Source organism: Arvicola amphibius, chromosome 9 (assembly GCF_903992535.2).
Source record: "Arvicola amphibius chromosome 9, mArvAmp1.2, whole genome shotgun sequence".
NCBI classification, from domain to species: domain Eukaryota; kingdom Metazoa; phylum Chordata; class Mammalia; order Rodentia; family Cricetidae; genus Arvicola; species Arvicola amphibius.
This window is the reverse complement of record NC_052055.2, coordinates 4,769,202-4,793,698: the sequence shown is the minus strand read 5'-3', so window position 1 is coordinate 4,793,698 and position 24,497 is coordinate 4,769,202. Positions and strand designations below refer to the sequence as shown.

At 45.2% G+C, this 24,497-nt stretch overlaps 1 protein-coding gene across 2 annotated transcripts in view; it reads right to left on the bottom strand.

Moving 5' to 3' along the window:
- Positions 1-3,115: 3,115 nt before the first annotated feature.
- Positions 3,116-24,497, bottom strand: part of Atp6v1c1 (ATPase H+ transporting V1 subunit C1) — a 31,884-nt gene continuing 10,502 nt past the window's right edge. For both annotated transcript variants that reach the window (XM_038342911.2, XM_038342912.2), the window contains exons 2-13: positions 21,086-21,249; positions 19,523-19,590; positions 17,984-18,069; positions 17,699-17,793; positions 17,046-17,137; positions 15,380-15,478; positions 13,343-13,411; positions 8,753-8,845; positions 8,552-8,645; positions 6,977-7,074; positions 5,301-5,427; positions 3,116-3,993 (exon numbers count right to left, since the gene is read on the bottom strand). In XM_038342911.2, coding sequence (XP_038198839.1) covers positions 3,898-3,993; positions 5,301-5,427; positions 6,977-7,074; positions 8,552-8,645; positions 8,753-8,845; positions 13,343-13,411; positions 15,380-15,478; positions 17,046-17,137; positions 17,699-17,793; positions 17,984-18,069; positions 19,523-19,590; positions 21,086-21,217 — 1,149 coding nt within the window. In that variant the 5' untranslated portion in view covers positions 21,218-21,249 and the 3' untranslated portion in view covers positions 3,116-3,897. The remainder of the gene's footprint in view (positions 3,994-5,300; positions 5,428-6,976; positions 7,075-8,551; positions 8,646-8,752; positions 8,846-13,342; positions 13,412-15,379; positions 15,479-17,045; positions 17,138-17,698; positions 17,794-17,983; positions 18,070-19,522; positions 19,591-21,085; positions 21,250-24,497) is intronic.

Below are 24,497 nucleotides of genomic sequence, written 5' to 3'. Positions count from 1 at the left end.
GGTTGTTGTTGTTGGGTTTTTTTTTTTTGGGGGGGGGGGGAACAGGGTCTTCCCACTATACAGTCCTGGCTTTCCTGGAAATCTCTATGAAGACCAGGCTGTACTGGTCAGAGATCCACCTGCCTCCTGAGTAATTTTTAACTGAGTGCTGGTCTCTAAACTTTAGTGTTTTCCACAGAACACAATACTGTTACAGACTTTCCACAATAAACTGTCTTTCACCGATTTACTACATTTGATTTTAATCAAGAAATGAAGAAGTGATTTCTTTCACTGATGTTAATAAAACAACAACCATATATTTTTCAAAAGGCATTAAAGGTTTTCACTGTAAGCAGTCTGTAATATTTTTGCATATGATTTTTAACCTTGTGTACATTTTCTTAAATGAAAAAGAAGCTGATAGTAAAGTCTCATGTCTACATCAATTTCTACTTCATTTCCAACACCTGAGTATAGAGCAGGTAGGCTAGGTGGTGACGGTGCACACCTTTAATCCCAGCACTTTTTAAAGGCAGAGGCAGGAAGATCTCTGTTAGAGGTCAGCCTGGTCTACAAAGCCAATTCCAGGACAGCCTGTCTCACAAAACAAAAAAGAAAACAAAACAAGAAAGGAAGAAAGAGAGGGAAGGAGGGAGAGAGGGAGAGCAGACTCACACTACTGAATCAATGTCCACAAAGTATGTCCCTGAAGACACTACTTGATGTATGCTCATTCCCAAATCCACTCAGGACATGTTCCACTGAGGGCTGGTTTAAGAGCAGCTTCAGCAGGCTTGCACTGGCAAAACCACCTGGGCTGACACTGTAGGTTACTATGGCCAGCATGCGTTAGCTAACACGGCACAACCCTCCTTCCTAGACCTGCTCTTGGCTCTGCCAAACACCAACACGATCTGGTGAGGTGGGATTCCCTTCTGTATGCTGTGAATACCATTGGTTAATAAAGAAACTGCTTTGAGCCTATAGTAGAGCAGGGTAGAACAGAGCTGGGCGGGAAAAACTAAACTGAATGCTGGGAGAAAGAAGGTGGCGTCAAGGAGAAGCCCTGCAGCTGCAGCAAGAGACAGACATGCCAAAACTTTGCTGGTGAGCCACAGCCATGTGGCGATACACAGATTAATGGTGATGGCTTAGTTTAAGATATGAGTTAACCAGAAATACGCTTAAGCTATTGGCCAAACAGTATTGCAAATAATACAGTTTCTGTGTGGTTATTTCGGGAGTCTGGGCAGCCAGAACACATGCATGATCTCCTACAACAGTCTAGTATATAGGTGTCCATCTTCCACACTCATTTCTACCACTGTCTGTCTTAGACAAGGGGATGGAAAGATCTCAGCAATCAGAAACGTTAGGTTCAAATATGGCTGATTCATGTTTGGGAGCCCGAGTTGTCAGGGCTGGGGAATGTAACTCAGTGGAGGAATGATTGCCTAGCAGGTATCCTCAGCACCACAAGCTCCATCAGTCAACCAATAAACATATGCACACACGCGCGTGCCCACACACATGCATACTTGTGGCTTTTCACTTCGTGGAACAGGGCCAACCAGTCTTCCCATCGCCACAGAGAAAGGCTAAGCAACAGGTAAAAACAGTCTCCATGTGTTCCAGGCATCTCACAACTACCCAGGTTTCACACAGGAGGGGACCCAGGAGACTCCCTGGGAAGACAAGTGGGCAGGAGCAGTCCTTTCCCACAATGTAAATACTTCAACAGAGGCTGAACTCAATGACACTGAAGTGGCTTTAAGACTGTGTTTCAGACACAAACTCAAACCCTACTTGTAAGCATTTCTAACCTTTAGACTCCCTTAACAGTGTGTGCCCTGAAGTTCCTGTATCAATCATGGGGAAGCGGCTCCCAGCCATAGGTAAAGGCATGTGTTAAGCCACTGCAGGCAACACTCGGCATCCTCTTGCAGTGTGGGTCAGCTATTCATCATGACTGCCTTTAACCACCTCTGATGGGGCTGGGCCTGGGGCGGAGAGCTTATCAGGAGCAGAGTGGGTCTGGCTTCAGGATCACCTCTCAGCCTCTGTTGCACTATACCGGACAGAAGGGACAGTGAAGTCCCAGAGCTTCAAACACACACGAATTAACACCAGACACTTGCAAAATAAGGAAGAAAGAAACATCCCACACGTTTCTGACACCAAATAGAACAGTTCTCAGCTTTCTCTTATCTACAGGAAACAAAAACCAAAGCTGCATCCGTGCCAGGTGACGGGATGCCTTTGATCCCAGCACGAGGCTGAAGCAGGCAGCTCTCAGTTCAGGACCAGCCTGGTCTACGCAGTGAGTTCCAGGCCACCTAGAGCTACAGTGAGACTCTGCCTCACCAACAACCACACCCTGTCTCCTAACTCATCAGGAATTCAGAACCCTGACAATAATTCGGCAGAATGTGTCAAGACTGAACTATGTACACATGTAGAATCCTGTACAGGGTGCCAGTCAAAGTGCACGGATGTGCACACGGGCGTGTCAAAAGTAGAATGAACACTGACGGCCTGCACACCCACCACTGGTTCTGTGACAGGCTCTGCAGACCTGCAGGATCAGGAGGGGACGGTCCAGCTCTCATCTCAGCAATGTGGACCTTGGAGTGACGGGAGTGGGAAGCATAAACCTCGCCTACTCGAACAAGCTCTAGGTGAGGGAGAGGGAAGGGAGAAAAAGTGGGGCGATAGACAGACAGATCTGGACATGGAAAAGGGGCCACGGACTTCCTCTGAAGGTGGAAATCAGAGGGACAGGGTATCTCTCACGTGTTCGACCCTGCAGACATCTGTACGTTTGGAGTCAGTAACAAATTATGAAACAAAAATACAAAATTCCAAGTAGCGAAGATCTTGCAGGCTAACTTTCTAAAAGTGCAGACTAGCTCTCCCACTTGTGAACTGCACGCAGTGAGGACAGGACCACCACAGACCCCACTCTCAGAACTCTTGTGAGGTTTTGAGCCACGCCACTTATTTCACGAATGTTAAAGGCCAGTACCGCCTACTGTCAGACCACGGCAGAACGACCAAGTCAGAGCGCGGTCTTTATGATTATGAATGTTAGGGAACAGATAAAGACTTAGACAAATAAACGACTAAAGCTGCATAGTTTTGCTACACTTTATTCAAAACTGGCCCCACTTCTTATTTAAGAGAACTAGGCATCCGGTGTCCAAATATAAATATCACCATGTGTTGGAAAAATAACCTTCAGATTTGTGCTCTGGCTCAAATTTGGCACAATTAAATCATATGCAAGTCAGACACAAATGCTCACAGCTCGGCAGTAGTGCAACCCTGAAAGCAGTCCACTGAGAGACTGTGCCTCACTGACCCGCACTACAGTGACATCCTCTCAAGTCACACACAGCACACTGCGCACAGGTTCTTTATTCTGTCCTGTGGGGATCAACAGTGCTGACAGACAGTGTTGGGAAAATTCAGAACACACACCCAAATGTTGTCACATTGCTCTACATCACAACTTAGTAACTACTGAACAGTTATGTCTACTAAATACAGTGAACAAAACGGTATGTTTACACCATTCTCCTGTAAACAAGGCTGTGCACAATAGTAACACACAGAATTATGCATACCATGATATCAAGGAGGAAAATACCTCTTTAAATAAGCTATTCTATTTATAAATAAACTCTGATTTTTTTTTCAGTACACATTTACAGACCTGATCAATAAAAAGAAACTATATATATATATATATATATATATTCTTTTCCTTTAAAAAGCAAATGTTGAGATATGGACCACATAAGAAAATTCACCTAGGGAAAAGGGAAGGAGCAAGCAGAGGGCATGAGGTTATGAGACTTAATTCTGTAAGCACACACCAACACAAGAACAGGACTGTCTAGGAGGAGCTCATTTTTACTTGAATTCCAGCAAGTTGCAATCAATCTTGTAATATACATAGGGGTAGTATTCTTGCTGACTCAGGTTTAGGCCAGGAATATCCATAGGAGCCTACGGAGAAATTACAAACGCCAGTTAGTCACTGACAGAACCTTGCATGGACCCCCTCATCTGGGCTAAAGCTACGCATTTACTAATTTAATCTGAGTTAGGCATTCTCTTTAAGTACGGGCAGAGTCTGAGGCTGCTGAGTCATGCTGGGAAACACAGCGTACAGGAAGGCCAGACTGAGCTGAGCGCCAAGGCTGAAAGCTATGACTGACCGTGACTTTCCCGTGTTTTATTGTGTAAACTGTAAAAGTTAACTTTTCAAATCTTGGGTTTAGGGGATAAGGCTTACAAAATGTAGTATCCAAATAAACAAAGTTTGGTTTTAAAGATTTCAGGTCTATTTGTACTGAGAACAAAGTTTGTACCAAAGACTTACGATTCTTATTTTCTCCAAGATTTTATGAAAGATAGCAAGTCATTTCCTGCATTTTCTCTTACCAAAACCACTTATTTCTCATTATCCCAATATATACACGAGATACTACCTAAAGTGAAAAACAGCAAGGTATGTGTAATTTAAACTGTAAAATAAAAGCCTGCTGACATAGTGAAACAACACACACACACACACACACACACTGTTGTCATGTTTAGAGCGGCTGGGGCAATGACTCAGCATGAACAACACGGGCCTTCCTCCAAAGGACCTGGGTGCTCACAGCTGCCCACAACTCCAGCTCAGAGGATCTGCCTCCCTCTTCTGGCCTCTTGAGTATTAAGCACTCACTGATGTTCAGACATGCATGCAGGCCAAACACACTTAAACATAAAACTTTAAACCATTTCAGAGAAATGACATCCCCTTCAAAATGGTCACCTGAGCCAAAGACATGACTCAGTGGGCAAGGGTGCTCGCTGCCAAGCTTCCCAATGACCTAAGTTTGAACCCTGGGACCCACATGGTAGAAAGTCACACACACACACAAACATACACATGGCATATGTATATCCTCCCAAAACAAATAAAAAACGTAAATTGCTAATCTACTGACTCCATTATTTCTACCAAACAAAATTAATTTCTTATTTTCTTTCTCTTTGTAATCTATAGTTTTAAGAACTAGACGTGAAGACTGTTTCTGAACTTCTGCAGCTGTAAACATCTGATACATCATAATAATATGTATATGGTAACGATGGGCTTCTAGGAACAAGAACAGCTGCACCTAGCGTATAAAAAAGAAAGCACTTGCTGTGTCTCTCCGAGGGCCACTCGGGGAACAGAAGCGGCCTGGGTCACACACACATGGGCCGCCCTCTTCAGTGAGCACAGCGCCTGCCTTCCGCTGCTGAGCCGCTGTACTTACATCGATGATGGCGGCTGCGCTGCTGTCGAGGTGCTTGTACAGTTCATATAAAACTTCTCTTAGTTTCTTCACCGTTTTCTTGTTAGGCTGAAGAAGCATCGCTTGGAAGTTCACCGGCAAACCATACCTTAAAAGCACAAGTGGTACGTAGCGTAAATGCACACAGCTATTTTCTTTTCAGAGCAAACGTCCTTCTGCTTCTCTGCAAGGCTTTCTACGCACACAGCGTGCATCATGTTAACAATCCCTTTACAAGTCTGCCACTAGCGCATAAGCAAACCTGAGTCACTAGAAGTCTGTCAGTAAAACACTGAGCCACGCCGGGGTGGCAGCTCACGTCTGTAATCTCAGTGCTGAGGAGGCAAAGACAAGGGGTCGGGTGCATTTCAGGTCAGCCTGGGCTTCAGCAGAGGGAAAATAGGCAAACCAAGCACATAATTAATTTTCAGCTTCACAATAAACGATGAATATGCCCAGTACATAAAAATAACACAGGGCTAGAAGATACGTCTATAATTAAAAATTGGGACTTTCTATACCTACTTTAAACATTTTTAAAAAATTTAAAGAAGAGAAGAATGGTTTCAGGTAAGTTTTTAAATAATTTCTAATAGGAGAAGCATGTACAGAGGATCAAAAGACACTTAGATATTGTATATCTTAAAATAAAACTACATGCAAAATATCTGAGAAATCTTCATTTAAACAAACATTGGCTTTGGAAAAAAAAAGATAAGGTCTCACTAACTGTGTAAACCAGAGGCTGGCCTTGAACCCAGAGATTGGCCTGCCTCTGCGTCCTGCCTGCAGGGATTCAAAGTGTGAAAACACGACACTAAACTTGGTCAGTACCTTATAATTGACTCTGCACTTAATCAAAAATCATGTCCACACGAGAGTACTTAGCGAACTGAGCTCCAGTGGGTATGATGCCCACTCTTTGGGACTTCATGGGCACTGTGATACACAGACATGCATGAAGGCAAAATACCCATACAAATGATTTTTTAATGGTATTGCACACCCAATTATAACGGAGCTAGAGCTAAAGGTGTCTTTGGAGAAGTGCGGTCCGTCACTGCGCAGTCCTTGGGTTTCCGGCAGAGCTGGAGCAATCACGCCTGCACCTCCAGCCTTTTAAACGTATGGCACAACAGTCACTCCCAGTGCACGGCACGTGATTATCATGGAAATGACTGTGTTACTGGTTCAGTGTTTACCATCCTGCACTTTGCATTAGCCGAGTTCAGGCCTTTCTAGTTACAGGTTTAAGCTCTTACTATATAAGGCCGTGCCGTATCACACACCCCAGACCGCGTCAAAGGCCGTGCGGAGCAAGCACAGTAGTGATGGGGCACTCAGGAGGCCTACGCTAAAAATGAGTTTGAAGTCAGCCAGGAAGAGACTGTATCAAACAAAACAAGTGACCATGTTGAGTAACCAGACAAGCACATAGCACATCTGTGTACCCCACAATGAAATCACTAACTGCTCAAACCTCCTCTCACCCAACAGTCCATGAGCACACATTGGAGACAGAGTCCTGAGCCTGGTGCTCAAGGACAGCAGCACATGACAAGCTGGTGACCCTGACAGGCACTGCCCACAACTGTCTCTGTGGCTGCAGTCACAACAAAGACTGAACTCTGCAGCTCCAACTTTCTCAACTTTCTTACCTTAAAACAGACTCAACGAAAACCCTTAGTGCTTTTATATGAATCCACGCAATAAACGCCTCACTGAAATTCACTTTAAGCCACCGCACAAGTGGTCCCTTTAAAAAGAAAAACACAAAATTACCACAAATTTGTTTTGCAAATGGCAATTAAAAAAGTCAAACCTTTTAAAGAAGTAACTAGCCACATTATGAAAGTTTCAGATGTTACGCTGGACACCCTATTACCTTCCTTCGTGCTTTTAAATGAAAGGGTAAGCCACCACTCTGTACCCTCAGCAGACTCGGGGGTGAGCCGGGCTTACCGACAACAAGGCATGTCTTCAGCAAAGCAGTTTAAACTGGGTTTGAACCCACAACCCAATACTCAGCTAGTTAACGCACTTACAGAACTCAGCCTACAGCCTCTAAAGACACAGCTATTCCCCACACCGTCTTCTGAGGCTCTGAAACCTGCTCATCTTCTACGTTCTCCTGCTTCTCTGACAAAGCAAGTTCTTGCTGACTCGCACTTAGCAATTAAAAACTTCTGTAAAGACAACACCTCTCCTGTCCACCCATAAAGACATCATTGCTGACTCAGTTGCCCTTCAATTAGGTAGCATACGGGATCATTTGGATGTGCCAAGCAATTAATTCAGGCAAAGAGGATACAATAAAGTGAAAAGTTCTGATCAAAATGTTTGCTCTTTGAGCTGCTGTGGGCAGTGGCACTGAAAACGTTTACTTGCACAAAGCAGAGCTGGCTGGCGGGCAGCGAGCAGGGTCAGACTGCCCCTGCTGTGAAGAACACCTTCCCACAGTCATCTCCATCACACAACCCGAGCTTCTGGGAATTCATACACATCTACATCAATACATATGGTTGTTCTTTCTTTCTCTTTCTTTCTTTCTTTCTTTTTTTTTTTTTTTGAGACAAATTCTCATGTAGCCAAGGCTGACCCAGAATTTCCCTATACTCCTGCTGCTTCTTCCTCCAATGCTTGGATTACAGGTATATGGCACCACAACCAGTTTATGTCAATGTGGCACGGGGCCTTTGTATGTTAGTTAAGTACTCTACTAAGCTGTACCTTCAGTCTCAATACTTTCATTTTTCTAGTAACAAATTATAAACTGCATTTCATGATGTTTCTCTCTGAGACTCTGAGGCTCTCGGTATCTCTAGAATGCATTTTTCTAGTTTCCTAAGACTCAGAAGCAAAATAAGCTCTCAAAGTTCCAATGCAGACTGCAGCAGGAGCACAATGGCTCGGGTAAAGGACATCTGCTGTGCACATAGAAAGACCTGAGGTCAGATCCCTGAGCCCAGGTTTAAAAAAAAAAAAAGCCAGGCATGGACACACATGTTTGTAACCCCCGTGCCATGGGAACTGGCGACGGGCGGGATCTGATGTTTGCTGGCTGCCTATAATCCCGACACTCGGGAGCTGAGTCAGGAGAATCACCAGGAGCTCAAGAAAGCCCTGGGCCACACGGTGAAAGACCAGAGAACTTTTGCCCTTTTCCAAGTCAAAGAAAGGCAAGAGCACGTATGGTCTGCTGAGCCCTGGCCATGCTAAGGAACATCACATACAAACTGCTTCTTCTTGTCCGTAGACAACCTGTTCATTTCTTCTTTATCTGCTTTCATCTCCTCCTCGTTATACTGGAAGTCACGAACTATGAACCTGAATTTGGAGGAAAAAAAAAAAACAAGTTTGTCCACACCACATACAGCCAATCCAGCAGATTAAAATCATGTACATACATTTATGAGAAGCACAGGCAGACTTACTTGTTTTCTCTGGCTTTGTGTCGGAAATCATCAACTGCTTTTCTAAACAAGGTGACGTTACACAGATAACTGTCTTGGTCCTCTGAAAGAACACTAGAGGGGAGATTCATTGTGAGGTCTACATTATTGGGAATTCAGAAACAGGGGGAACTCGAAGCAGCACCTCTCTCTTCATCTGCACTGCCTCCAACAAGGAAGATGGTCCTGTCTGTGATGCTCTCTTGTCAGGACGCCTTCACATCCTCCCTTACACTTAGTAGCTAACAAACGCTCCTCACTAAGGAAGCCACACTACAGAGCACGCTGTTCAGTTTCTAGCACCAGGCTGGCTGCTCAAACTGTCTGTTCTTGTCTCATGGGCTATTTCTTCCTCTTCCCAGTCCAACCCAGCAAGCCCACCAGGCCTGGCTCAGCTGCTCCACCGCCATCACCTCACACCCCAGGTGCTCACTCCCATCAGAATTCCACAAGCAACAGTCTCAACAGCTCTGAATGAATACGCTTCTGTGTGCCGGGCTCCGTTTTAGGCTGGACGGGGTCCTAACTTCCAGCCACAGCTCCATGGACATCACTACAAAGACTTTCGAGACACAAGTACCAGGACACTTCGGCTGTCACAGAATTGTGAGGCCCAGTCTGCCTTTTATAAGTTTCCGGTGCAGGTAACTGAACCTAGGTCCTCCTACATGTTAGGCAAAAGCTCTACCATCGATCGACCCCCAGTCTCCAATCCAGACAAGCAGCAGAGGAGAGGGGGATGGTGGTGCACACCTCTGACCCCAGCACTCAGGAGTGTGAGGCCAGCTGGGTCTTCATAGAGAGTTCCAGACCAGCCAGGGTGACACAGTGAAACCTTATCTCAAACAAACACACCCTGAGAGACAGAAAGGGAAAGTGGTGAAAATGCAGGGGACCGTGTCACGTCTCCTGAGCATGCGCCAGGGAAACGGCCGGGACAGCACAGACCCTGCCCCCCCCCCCCCCCCTCCGCTACAGCTCTGCACACATCACACACATCCTAGTACTCAGCAGGATTCAAACCATCTGGAACCTTAACACAGAGCATCCCGCCAATAGGTAGGCCTGTGTACTGAACAATGATCCAGCAGACCAGCAGTGCAGATCAAAGCACTTCCTGTCAAGTCTGGCGACCTGGAGCTGACAGGGTGAAGAACAAACTGACCCCGCCACCCAAGCTGCCCTCCGGCCTACACAGAGATGCCTGTTCCACCCACACTGAAGATTAAAAACCCTTTTGTATAACGTGAACCTGGGAGTAGAGGTAATTCCAGCAGGCAGGAGGCAGGTGCAGGATGATTCTGCCCAAACTAAGAAGCATGCACCTGTCTCAAACAAAACAAAAAAACCTATTCCCACATTCAGGTTTGAAGGTGGCATCTCTAATTTTAAAAGTTAGCACACACAGTATTATGTTTTACTATGGCATTTTCTGAAAATGTTATTTTAAAGTTTTTTTCTACTTCAAAATTCCTCTTTCATTCATTACTCCAAGACTCATCACTGACATAGCAAGTTTTGTTTTTTAAAAAAAGACCCAACCCAGTGTACCCAATGTGTGAGCTGCCTACGAAGCTCAGAAGTGAGCCATACTACCTACAAAAGGAAATGAGGCAGAGATCCCTCAGGCTGTGCTCAAGCTCTATGAGCCCATTGATGCCCTCCAACAGAACCTGACAGAACTGGGTCACCACGGTTACTGGGAACAGGACTCTTCCAGTTATTTCTTGTTATCGTCAACAAAGAAATTTAGTAAAACCTTGCACAAAGGGGGAAAGGCCATTTAATACAAAAATCCTGCACAGAGCGGGGAGGGAAGGCCATTTAATACAATTCTGCAAAGGTTGGAAAGACCATTTAATAAAGCCTTGTATAGAAGGGGAAAGGTCATATAATAATACCTTATACAGAGGGGGAAGGCCATCTAATAAAATCCTGCACAGAGGGGGAAGGCCATTTAATAAAATCCTGCATGAAGGCAAAACAGAAAACATTTAAAACAGCCACAAAACATGCCAAGCTTGGCCTGATGGAACTGGCCTATTATTCCAGTCCTTGGGAGTTAAAAGCAAGCAAATTAAGAGTTCAGGGTTAGCCTGGGCTACATGAGAACCTGTCTCAATAAAAACAGTAAGGAAGGCAGGCAGGCAGGCAGGCAGCCAGCTGGCCAGTCAAGTGATACTATCTATATTTCTTTAATATTTATTTTTAAGAATATGGGTAGCCAGGTGGTAGTGGCACATGCCTTAATCCCAGCACTAAGAAATGTGACTTAGAAATGTGGCAGAAAGCAGAGGCAGGTGCATTTCTGTGAGTTTGAGGCCAGCCTGGTCTACAAGAGCTAGTTCCAGGACAGGCTCCAAATTCCAAAGCTACAGAGAAACCCTGTCTAAAAACAAACAAAACCAAGAGTACTGGTGTTTGCCTGCATATGTCTGTGCACCACGTGTGACCACTGGAAGTCAGAAGAGAGTCAGATCCTCTGGGACTGGAGTTACAGATGGTTGTGAGCTATGTTGGTGCTGGGAACCAAACTTGAATCTTCTGCCAGAGTAGCCAGTGCTCTTAACTGCTGAGCCACCTCTCTAAGCCTGTTACTAACCATATTTAATTAACTTTACTCGAGTAGAGAACTGAAACAACAGCTGCCTCAAGGTAATTAAAAAAAAAAAACAGCAACAAACACCATGTTTGTTACCAGGCTGAGATGAGGCTCAGAATAGACTACTTGCCTCACATGAGCCAAGTTCTGGGTTTGACCCCCCCAACACACACACACACACACACACACACACAGGAAAGTGTCAGCTGCAAGCGCCAGGGCCCTCTCCTGAACAGTGGGTGTCCAGGCAGTGCCCAGGCCTAGCTGTGAAGTGCAGGATGCTCCTGGTGCTGCTGAGCTGTGCTCCACGGACATTTCAACAGCCACATTTCTTAGTCAGTGATGCCAAGTGCACTTTACACTGCGGACATGGAGAAGCAATGTTTACCCTGACTGGGGCAGGACTGGGGACCCAGAAGGCCACTGAGACAAGCACTGCCTGCCTTTAACTACTCTTCCTTTAAACTACTGGAGTGAGCAGCAGGAGCCCTAACTCTGAACAGTGTATTTAAAATCCTCCTGCTACCCATCTACACAGCACCCACACCCAACCCTGAAGCCTGCCTTGTATGACTGCCTCTAGCAGACTCTGCACTGACCCTTCACGCTCCTCCCAGGTACCTGCTTCCTAAATACCACATCAACCTCTGCGCTCAAACGCCCTACAGAGAAGCTACTACCAGTCAGGAACAACTGCCCAAATGAGAATGTCTGTCAAGACACAGCCACTGTCTGCCTCCAGTTTACCATGTGAAGAGTTGGTTTTAATGGAGAGTATTCCTCAGATGAATGAGAAAGATCATAATGAGCTCAAGCTGTAGTTATCAAAATATCAACACTTGTCATGCGTCAATGGTACAGCCTTGTATTTTATATATTCTATCAAGTCTTTAACTTCCCAACTTAGGTCATTTGAGACAAGAAAATGAGACCCAGAGAGGTTCAAAGACTCGCCCAGGTCACACAGCAAGTTGAGAAGAACCATCAATAGGGTCCATGATTTCCTATTATACTAAGCTAACTCCCAATGAACTGGAAAAGAAAGTACTCATGGCTTGACTTACAAATAACTTCACTTCCTCCCTGTCTTCCAGGCCTTCTTTTACATCTGTGGCAGCAATAGCAGGCGTGGGCTGATGACATGGGTCATGACCTACAATGGCACTGCCTTGCCCCTGGGCACTGAAAGTCATGCGCCTTAGATCACTTAAACACGGCTTCCTACCTGTGAGGAAATTAGCACCTGAACTGCTTCACAACACTGCTTTAGGTGACAAATGACAATACACATTAACTCGCAACTCCATGTGTTTACTAAAAAGGCAAATATTCCGTTGCTTTTTAAAGATGTACAGATCTAGTCTCGCATCTCTTCTCAAAGTGATAATGAAATCTGGAAATCAGTACAGATTCCGGGAGATGCCTGGTGCAATTCCTTTGTGAGGCAAATGCAGCTAGTTCCTAGTGGGCAGAGTGTACAGTGGCTTCAGAAGGCAGCAAGATGTAGCTGGCTTAGCCGGGCGGTGGTGGCGCACGCCTTTAATCCCAGCACTCAGGAGGCAGAGGCAGGCGGATCTCTGTGAGTTCGAGACCAGCCTGGTCTACAAGAGCTAGTTCCAGGACAGGCTCTAAAGCCACAGAGAAACCCTGTCTCGAAAAACCAAAAAAAAAAAAAAAAAAAATGTAGCTGGCTCTGGTCCTCATCCTGCCGTTAGCTAGAAGTGTGACTGGGCAACCAACTTCATCTCATTCTCCTCAAACGTCTCCATCTACAGAAATGAGGGGTCAAACTGGCTGTGCCAAGTGCCTTCTAGATATAAAATGAGAACTACAGTTGACAATTTATGAAGTAAAAACGATGGTTCTAAAACTACAGATTCACTGAAAAGAAAACACAGACCACGAAGCTATTTCCTAATCCCACGAGCTGTAGGAAGATGTGAAAGCACTGCTGCCAGATAGCCACTCACTTGCTCGACCTCGGGACCACCATCTCCGCGAGTGTTTCATACTGCTTAATCCAGTCATTGTGGTTCAGCCTGCAGAGAACATGGGACAGTTAGGAAATGTGACCAACAATGCACCATATATACATAGCAAAACTACTGAGAACATGCCTCAAACCATGGAGTGAAGCAGGAAGCACTCATCGCCTGCCTTCCTGGGAGCTAGTAACTGTTGCAACAGAGGCTCAGCAGAGACTGGTTTGTTAAGGTGGAAAAGCACAGTCCAGATTCTATGTTATTCTTAAAGTACAATGTTGGAAAACATACCTCATTCTAAAAACAGAAGAGGCCTTGGGAAATCACTACCATGTGGTGGTCATTGTAACGCATTGAATAAAACTCTATTTACAGAAAACAGGTGCACCCGAGGAAGCAGCGAGGAAGCCAGTGGCAGTAAGTGATGCTGCCTCAGAATACTGTGCAACAGTCTTCTGGAAAGGCTGCTGGCTTCAGGGAAACAGTTTTCTGGAAAGGCTGCTGGCTTCGGGGGCTGGAGGGACAGCTATGTGTGACTTACAATGCAGTACTGGAGGCATGAGGGATTCATTATGTAGAGTGACCTGCAGGGCTCCTGGTTCCACTTTAAGGTACAAAAGCTGACATTTTCTAATCATAAATTTTAAAGAAAGCCAAATAAAAAATATGGGCAAAAGTTATTTTCCTGTAAGCTATAAAAGCAAAAATAAATAGAAAATTTGAATAAATAATGTGTGCTAATGTTCTCAATGTTCTATGGAAGAGATGTGTAAGGAAAACAAGAAACAAAGCTTTCCACACTGAGCACAGTGGGGCAGGCCCATGAGACCAGTGACCCCAGTGCCCGGATGCGAAGGCAGGAGCAGCAGAAGCTCCAGGTCAGCCAGACCAAAGTGCCAGCTCAAGGACAACCCTTCAGAGCCTAGCTCTTCTCCACATATGCAGAAAAGTCCAAAAACCTGCGTACTCAAAAAAAGGAGGCATGCGCCAACTCAGAAAACCTGGTCCCCTACTATTCCTCTCCACCCTTCTCCAGGACCAGTGACTCCTCTAATTCCCGATCACCTAGCCAGATAAAAATACTCAACAAAGGTAGCTTCATGCCAAGTCTGCCATGGCAGCTCAGATTCTCCCAGAGATGTCAACAAGACCTTGGCCATTAAGAGTATCTCTCTCACACACAGGCTCTTGCTGCCGCTGTTGCTTTGAGACAGGGTCTTTTATGTACCTGGCCGGCCGTGGCTTGCAGAGATATGTCTGCCTCTGTCTGCTGGTGCTGGACCATACAAGCCACACAACTCAGTTATGCTCCTACCAGGCCTCTCCAAAACTACACATGCTCAAAAAACTACACATGCTCAAATAGTCATATAGAAGGCCTCATCAAAAGGAGCTTTCAAAGGGTTATTAAATACAAAAGTCAGCAAACTATGTCCATTTAAGTCAGTAAACAAAACTGTATTTCTTTGCATACCTCTGAGGCTGCTTCAGCTCTCTAAACAACTGACACGGTAGAGCTGAGCAGCTATGACAGCCGGCCAGGCCACAGACTATGCAGCCCTTCATAGAAAAAACATAAACACATTCTTCATCTTTTTTTCTTTTTGGTTTTTCAAGACAAGGTTTCTCTGTGTAGCTCTGGCTGTCCTGAGACTCACTCTGTAGAGGCTGGTCTTGAACTCACATAGATCTGCCTGCCTCTGCCTCCTGAGTGTGGATTAAGGGTGTACACCACCACCGCCCAGCTCACATTCTTCATTATTACGGGGTTCAAGTTCACCTCAACTAATCATAAATATTTTTCAGAATAACAATTCAATGGCCTGATTTTGAAAAGAATCTAAAACATGTTTAAACTTTTAATAACAAAATTACTTAGTTTATTAGTTAGCGAAGCCTACTAATTTATAACTGAGCCGCCACACTGTGAACCGAATTTTACCGCATGTGCCACATGAACAAACGTTTCCAAAGAGCTGTGCTCATTCTGTACTTGAGTTTTAGAAACTCTGGTAACAGACGTACTTGGGGACTACCACCAGTAGCGTGACCAGGTACTCTGAGTCAAGAACAAAGTCATCTTTCTTCACGATTTCTGCCAGGCTCCGAGTCAGCAAACTTCCCCTAAAGAATGAGAGGAGATTCATTGGTGGGTAAGTGTGTGCTTCCATGACACAAGAAAAGAAAGAACGCTCAGTGCTTAAGAGTACTTGTGCCTGCAGAGGACCCAGGTCCAATTCCCAACATTTACACAGCGGCTCAGTGGCCAGGGACCTGACACCCTCTCCTGACCTCCAAGGACAACAGGCGTACACTGGTGCACGTACACATATGCAGGCAGAACAGTCATACATAGATTTTATTTAAGAAGTCGACAGTAGCCAGAGAAGTATCAATGTCTGTCAAAATTGGCCTCTCATGTCTAACTCTGTGCGTATTTTAATCACTGCAGCTCGGCGTCTCCTAATTACACACCTCGACTGGGAAAGCTGCAGTCACCAGACACCAGAGCGTCTCATCCTAATTATGAAATTACATCACCTAAGCACACCTCTGTGTTCTCTCCTTTCCCTGATATCGCCTACCAGACAGTTCTGGTTAACTAGCACAATAATCAGCTTTCCAATCAGCCCTCATTTGGTCTTCCAGGAATGAGAATGCCCTGTCTCGTCTGTGACAGAGACCAGCCAGCTTTTTCCTTGGGCTATCAATAGCTAAGTACTTGAAACTACACTTGGTGGTTAAGAGCACTTGCTATACAACATGTGGACTTGAATCCAGACACCAGCATCCATGTCACAAGCTGTGCACAGTCATGCACATACCTATAACCCAACAACTATGGAGCATGGAGACAGGATGGTCCCTGAGGCTTGCAAAGAGTGACAGAGGGGACCCGATGACTTCCTCTGTGCATCACATGTACACACAAAAGCATGCACACCACTCACTCAAACACCACACTCTCACACATTTAAAATGAAACAAAAACAAAATACTTGACTCGTACAGGTTCCCCCCCACACATACACCACACACAGAAACCAACAAGAAAACAGCCTGAACTACACTTGCAGTAACATTACAACATCAACCAAATATGGTTATAAGCAAATGCTTCAAAATCCTAAACCTGGAAAACAGAGAAAGTAGAAAATAATCATTACAGCATAAACAGGTTATTATGTAAAATTTCTAAGTGGTATGTAATTGCTATGTAATAATCGATTTGATTTAAAATAATTAACCTTACAAAATTTTCAGTGAAATATCAAATGGATAAGAAAATAAGCCAGCATCCAGGTGGCAAGTAAATTTGAGTTTAATTTACAAATTTATGAGTTTTTAAATTTATGAGTTTATTCATTTAAGTTTAATGAATCGGCTTCACATCTGTTCTGAATTGCTCAAATTCTGTAAAATTACTTAACTTTCCCATGAAAATTTAACAAAATATTAAGAAGTATTTTTGTACACGCCTAGTGTAGAGGAGCCTGCAGATAGGAGAGGGCATCAGACACCAGAAGTGCAGTTACAGGCGAGTACTGGGGTGACCTTAGGTCCTCTGCAAGAGCAGCCAGCACTGAGCTGCTGAGCCATCCGTCCAGCTCCCCACAAATCACTGATACAGAAACAGCACAAACTGGCCCCACACTCCCACACTTAGCATCCACAACACTTGAGAGCTTACGCATTCTTTCGCTCCAAATTCTGAAGATTCCCCTTCAGATTATTATATGCGGACGCGCGAGACTTCAGGTCATTATCAATCTGAGTTACTCCCTTCAAAAGAAAAACAGGCAAGCATTTCCAAGGTTTGCCTCTCTAGTACAATTTAAATAGCTTCTGACTAAGAGTATGTGATTACACTAAAAGTACAATTTAAAAGCACATTTAAAAAAATAAAAACTTGTTTTTAACAAAATTTCATAGGAATCTTTTACACTGTATTATTCCGTATATTCAATTGCTACTGTCACATTAATTCTTCAACCAAGTAAAAGCACCCGGCCCACAAGATTTGAAGATTACTAATTAAAAGGCCTCAAGGCCAGATGTGGTGGCACACGACTTTAATCCCAGCGCTCAAGAAGCAGAGGCAGAAGGATCTCTGTGAGCTTTTGAGGCCAGCCTGCTCTACACAGTGAGTTCTAGGACAGCCAGGACTACATAGAGATCTTGTCTCAAAAAACAGAGGAAAATCCTAAAAAGCATTTCATAGCTGTAACACACACACACACACACACACACACTCTTCACATACACACCACATACATGTAATATATAATTTAAACAAATTTTCTATAAATCAGTGTGTCCCACCTGCCTCAATTTTTGTCTTACCTTGGCAATTATTTCAGAAATGTTTTTCAGAGATTGCTTGATTGGATATTTGGCCATATCCCACTGGAACCTTGTTATATAAGTAACCAAGTCAACTGAAATAAAGTAACAAATTAATTACTGAAGAGAAATTGTAGTATGGACCTCACTCTATAGACCAGGCTGGCCTCACAGCCTTCTGGTAAAGGAGCATCCTCAACTATGGGCTTCTAATCCTCTCTGCTTATGTTTCTAAGCCACTCACACTATACACTAACAACTGTAAGTCATCAAGGATCAGCTCACCTCCACTGGCCAGCAAGTTCTCCTGAACTTTATCTTTACTGTCTTCCAACACATCAGCCATGTACTGAGCCACTTTCTTGACCACGCTGGGAAGTTAAAAAAAAAAAAAAAAAAAAAAATCATTTTTAGAAAAAAAAAAAGCTATAAAATAACTGTCACACTAGGACATATTATATAACAAATCCTACCTTACATAAAACATTTGAGGATAAAGTGGATCAGGATCTGGTCATAGAAAAAGAAATTGACTGCATAACTATTGTAGAGGGACTGAATGCAACATATTTCTCAATCTAGAAAGAAGGCCATGCAAACTGGCCGTGGTGGCACATACGTAATCCTAGCTCTCGCAAGGTAGGCACAGGAGGATCAGCACATCAAGACCACCTCTGCTGCATGTGGAATTTCAATTCTAAGAGCAACTGGCTTTTCCTTCTTGCTTTTTCATTCTAAAGGTTAAGACCTTGACTCATTTTAGGCTTTTCCCCAACTTGGTTTTGTGACCCGGGGTCTCATCACAGCCCAGGCTTGACCAGGAAGTCTTCATGCCTCGGCCTCTCAGATCGGGAGACAGGTATGAGCACCATCCAGTCGTTCACCCTTTACTGCTCCACACGACTGAGGCTAGCAGGCCTTGCTGTCTTACTACTACAGACTGCCAATACAAGGCCGAGACTGTTTACTCCCTTACTGCACCGGCTTCTGTTAAAACAGCTCCTCAAACTGTTTGGTTTGTTTGGTGTGCTCGGTGGTGCACACTGCAGTCCCAGCCTCAGAGACTGAGGCAACATGATCGTGCTCAAATAGAAGCCAGGCTGAGCTCAACAGTGAAATCTGTCTCAAAACAAAAACAAGCGGCTGCAGAGATAGATGGCTTAGCAGTTATGAAGACTGTCTCAGATAACAAAAACAAACCCTGACAATGTGAATATGAACTACTCCAGCCACTTTCAAAATAACTCCTCAGAACAGAACCAAAGAGCCCAACGATTCTACCCCAGGTAGACACCACTCACGAGAAATGGGACCAGAGCACACAAAAAAAACACGAAAGTCAAAGAGAATAAAGTAATGTGTTATCAGTTGATGGATTAATAAAACATGACATATAGTAGAGTATTTGATAACAATGAATATAAGGGCATATCGTCTGCTAATAAGAAATGAGCTGATGAGCATGGTACACGCTTGCAGTCGCAGTGTAGGGAAAGCAGACAGGAGGATCTTAGGGCTTGCTGGTTAGGGGCTTACCCAAGTCTGCAAGCCCCACAGGCTCCACTGAGAGACTGTTTCCTGACTGCCATGGGCACCTGCACACACGTGTGCCTCCATGAACACGCTCTCACACCCCAGGTACACACAGATACACATGTGCACACACAAATATACACAAAACATTGACATATGAAAAAAGAATCAGTCATTCCCCAAAATCATCCACCTAGCACAGAGTACCCGCGTCTGGGAAGACCGTCCAGAGACCCGGACGCTGACAACAGACTCTTACTCTGTCCAATCCCACACATGCAGATACATTACCCTTCTACAAATGCATCCAGTTTAGCCAGTTCATCCGACAAGCCAACCAAGACATCCAACGTGCCAACCTAGAAGGGAAATTCAACTTAGTATTCAGCTTCCATCGCTGTCACTCTTTTTAACTAAAGGTCTTACTGTGTAACCAAGGTGAACCTCGGGCCCCAGACCCGTCTCCCCAGTGCTGGGAGTACAGGCTCACAGCACCACATCTGGCTCCCACCCCTTAAGAGGGGAGGGGCTGTTTTTATTTTGCTTTGAGGCAGGATCCCTTCTAGTCCCTGTGACCAAGGCTGGCCTTGAAATCCTGCTCTCCCTGCCTGAGCTGACTGAGTACTGGGATCAGGCTTGCACCAGTCCTCCCAGTTCCAAATCCCTTTACCTTTAAAAACAAACAAAAACTAGATGATATATCTTTATTTGAAAGGGCCACAACCTTACATTCTCCAGTTTTATTTCATAAAATACAGGAAAAAAAAGAAGAAAGAAAGAAAAGGAAAGGAAAAGAAAAGAAAAGAAAAGAAAAGAAGAGAAAAGAAAGGAAAAGGTAAGGTTGTGGGACATTTAAGTGCACTTTTATGTATGAGGTAATTCTCTAAGGAGAAAGCACCACTCAGGAAAACTTGGCACTTCATGAGCAGGCCTGTGCTTGCTTTAAACAGGCCGGGGACAATGGCAATGTGAAGTCTTGCTTTAAAATAGGGCCCCAGGGTGGGTCTGTGGCTGTCTATCAGGGCCTGTTGCATAACTGTGTGCATAACTGTGTGCATAACTGTGCGCCAAAGATCATGCTTTAGAAGTAAAATGCCATTAGCCTGGCTAGTGGCGCACGCTTTTAATACCAGTACTTAGGAGGCAGAGGCAGGTGAATCTCGGTGAGTTCGAGGCCAGTCAGATCTACAAAGCGAGCTTCAGCACAGCTAAGACTACACAGAGAAACCCTACCTCAAAAAACCAAAAAGAAGTAAAGTGCTGCCTTCGTAAAAGTTCAGGCAACATTCCGGCAGCCTGCCTCATAACTGCTAGACCATGGGTCTTCAATAAATGTTAAAAATATTCATCCGGGTGGTGGTGGTACATGCCTTTAATCCCAGCACTCGGGAGGCAGAGGCAGGCGGATTGCTGTGAGTTCGAGGCCAGCCTGGTCTGCAAGAGCTAGTTCTAGGGCAGGCTCCAAAAGATACAGAGAAACCCTGTCTCAAAAACCAATAAAAAAAAAAATTTCAATTGAGTAAATAATGTCTAACTAGGTACTGTGGTAACAGACTATAAACAATAACAGAAATATTCCTGCAATATTTAAAAATAAATACTAAGACTCTTCTCTCCTGAAAATCCCATGTGATGTAGTACTAAGGCCTCCTATAACTCAGAGAAACAGGGGAATGAGACATGACTTCAGTGACTTCCTTGTGACATCCAGAGACCAGGAGCCACTCTAAATTACGTCAACAGCCAGGAAGGAATTACTTTACTTCTCAAGGAACCTAGAAATCCACTTTTGACAGAACAAAGCGCACCCTCCCGGGCTCCCCAACTGCAGTTTTCTGCACAGTGCAGCCACACCTTTAAGTCAGGAATGTTGAACTTGGAAGAAACCGCGAGGTTATTGTTCTTAGTCGTTGCTGCGTGGAGTTTCTCCCATGTTTGCTGACAGGTTTTCTCCCCAGGAGCAGATATGAGCCAGAACTCAGTCATGTTGGTTATCTCTTTGGAAATCAACAGAGAAGCTGTAATATTAGAGCAGAACAGTAACAGTGAATGTCTGAAGTACAACCTTACATCAGTCAGGATCTAAAATGGCCCCAGAGGCCCCAGCCAGAGGTCCTACTGGGGACCACAAAAGGGGGAGGGAAGGTGGGAAATGCATTTGAAGGGGATATTGGGACCTTGGCCCCTCTTTCCTTCACCTCTGTTTTGATCTAGGGTCTCAATATTTTGCCCTAGCTGGCCTCAACCTTGGGCTCCAGCACTCTTCCCATTTTGGCTTCCCAAGGCTGCAATTCCAGGAACATGCTGCACCTCTTTTTCCTTTCACTGTCATGGGGAACTCAGGACTTGGCTGTGCGAAGATGGTGCACACCTTTATCCCAGCACTCAGGAAATGGGGCAGAGGATCTCTTGAGTTTGAGGTCAGCCTGGTCTGCATAGTCCCAGGACAGTCAGGGCTATACAGAGAAACGCTGTCTCAAAAACCACACACACAAGAAAACAGGGCTTTCTGGCTGCACGGGCAGGCCTGCTGCACTGAGAAGCAACCCCCACAGCTGTCAGCATCTGCACGCTGTCTTGGCCACTGGCCTTGGCTATTTTCCATCTGGTTTCTTCCACCTAATACTCTACAGTCACCACACTATTTTACTCCAGGTAGCAATCAGGAGACTATCATCCTGACTGTACTACACTAGTCTATCAGAAAATCTACTGGCATCTTTAAGCCTCGGGTTGTTTTGTTTGTTTAACAATATGGAGATTAAACCCGGGGCCTCAGGCACCTCAGATAAACACCAAGTCCTTTCCCAGTCCTCAGAGACAGGGTTTCACTGAACTGCCTAAATTAGGCTTGGAGTCTCTAATACCCTAGGGGGGAGGCCTTGGGTTTCTCCTGCCTAGGCATCCCAAGTAGACAGGACTACAGGCCCGTGTGTTAGCCCAGTCTGAGCCACCTTTAATAATACCAATTTCCTTGATGGCCTCAGGGGAAATTTGATGTTTTGCTCTATGTTTACACCAGAAAATCTGGTAAAGGGTACTTGTGGATGTATTTTTCTACTAGCTCTCTCCCCAGACAGCAGGTAAGGAAACCACCTGCTCTGACTGACAAGAGCGTGTGCCCTGAGCTCCGCCGCCTGAGTCCAGGGTGGCAGTGGATGGCCATCTCACCACTCTAGACCGTTTTAGCCCGCGATGTCCCAAAGAACACTGAAGACCCTATTTTCCATCTATGAATAGCGCATGCCTTTCTCCTCCACTGAGCCTTTACCAGGATAAAAGGAAATAATATCACAAATCTTTCTCCACACAACAGAGCAGAGTCTGGGCAAACCAGAAAGCTCTCTAAGTCTCGCTTTGAGCCGGAGCCCTTTAGGGAGACGAGAAAAGACGGCAAGGTGGTCACTGCATTTGGTACTAAAACACGCGGGTCTCCAAGCTGCCACGTTCCATTCTCACAATAACCCTGAGAAGCTCACTGCTTAGTTGTGTACCTGAGGGCACAGCACACAACTGGGATCCGAGTCTAGCCTGGACTCAGAAGGCTGCGTACTCTAAAGGGCTCTTTCCTGTGCTGGGCCGGAGAGGAATGCTAGCATGTGCATGTGTGCACTGCATGTGTGCAGGTAGGAGAACTGACTGTTTATTTGCTGAGGCAGTGTCTCTCTGGTTTCTGTTGTACTGTGTGCTCTCTGGGGTGATTCACTTGAGAGGCTGAAACAGGATTACCAGGAGTTCAAGGCTGAGTGACTTACACAGCAAGATCCTGTCCCAGAACTCAAAAGCAGAGTCAGGCATGTAGTGGCATGTGCTTACAACCTCAACACTCAGAACCACCTGAGACCATCTCCTTAAACCTCGTCCGGCCTATCAGTCCTACTCCACTGTTCCTGGACACAGAATTCCACTGCTAATGTGCTGGTGGAAGCAGATGTGCTCTGAAGGCCCGGCTTCTGCAGCTGCAAACGCTCCTGCACTGCTCGGAACGCCACTGTGCGCCTCCAAAGGCTCTGCTTACACCTGCAGACGGACACTGGAACGCAAGGCATTTTATGAACAAAGAATTCTGTCAAATCATGTTTCCATTTATCTTGGGAGAACGTTGCAGAAATGAACTTTGTGGGAGGGGGTGTTAATACAGGGTTTCTCTGTGTATCCCTGGCTGTCCAGAAACTCACACTATAGAGCAGACTGGTCTTCAACTCAGAGATCCACCTGCCTCTGGCTCCCGAGTTCTGGGTTTAGAGTCGTGAGCCACCACTGCCAGCCGGAAGTGCACTTTCTAAGCAGATCACTATGGTTTCTTTGACCTCAGAGCAGCTGCCAAACTGTTTTCCAGAAGAGAGCATCTTCTGTTCTCCATTATTAAAGTGCTCAAGCTCCAGTGGTCCCGCCTGCTCCATCTCCAGCCGTCAGTGGCCGCAGGGGTGTCCTGCGTTCCCACGAGGTGAGGTGAAATCTTTTCACCTTACCAACCATTCGGGTGCCTTCTCTTACAGTTCCTTTTCAAATTACGTGCTCACATATATGTACATGTGTGTATGTGTAGGGGCCAGAGGGCAGTTCTAGGTATGCTCCTCCAACATCCACCACCCTGTCTGAGACAGGGTCTCTCACTGGCCTTCAGCCCCACAGATCCACCTGTCTCAGCTTCACTAGTGCTGGGATTACAAGCACCAACAGGCATACCTGGTCTTTTTCTATTGTTTTTTTTTTTTTTTAATGAAACAGAAAGGAAGGAACAAAGGGGAAGCAACTGTGTTGGCCATTTTTATAGCTGTCTACTCATTCCAGGTTCCTGGTATTTCTCTGTCAACTTCACTTAACTAACTAGATAGGCCTTCCCATATAAAATCAGTCTGAGGACCAACTGCTCTGCTCTGCTCTGTTTCCTTCCCGACTCTAGTGCAATGCACCTGGCAAGGGAGAAAGCTGGGAGGCCGCAGAGCTCGCTGCCACTCTCTGGGCTCCGGCACTACCTGTCACCGGCAGTCTACAAGCAGTGTCTCCACCTAGCCTGACCAGACAGATCTGTGGTTGTTTGTGTTGGGAAAGTGAGCCCATTTTAGTCAGAAGCTAGTTTGGTGGACATGCTAGTCATGACCTTTGATACTGTTATCTAATTGATATTTATTTCTGTGTGGAGAGTCAGTCACATCCTCCAGCTTCCCCCCTTTCTCAGTCTTGTGTTTTATTTAAAATAAAAAACACAAAATAGGATGAATGACAATGAACAGCAAAAATTTCACAGGTATAGGCAGAAAGG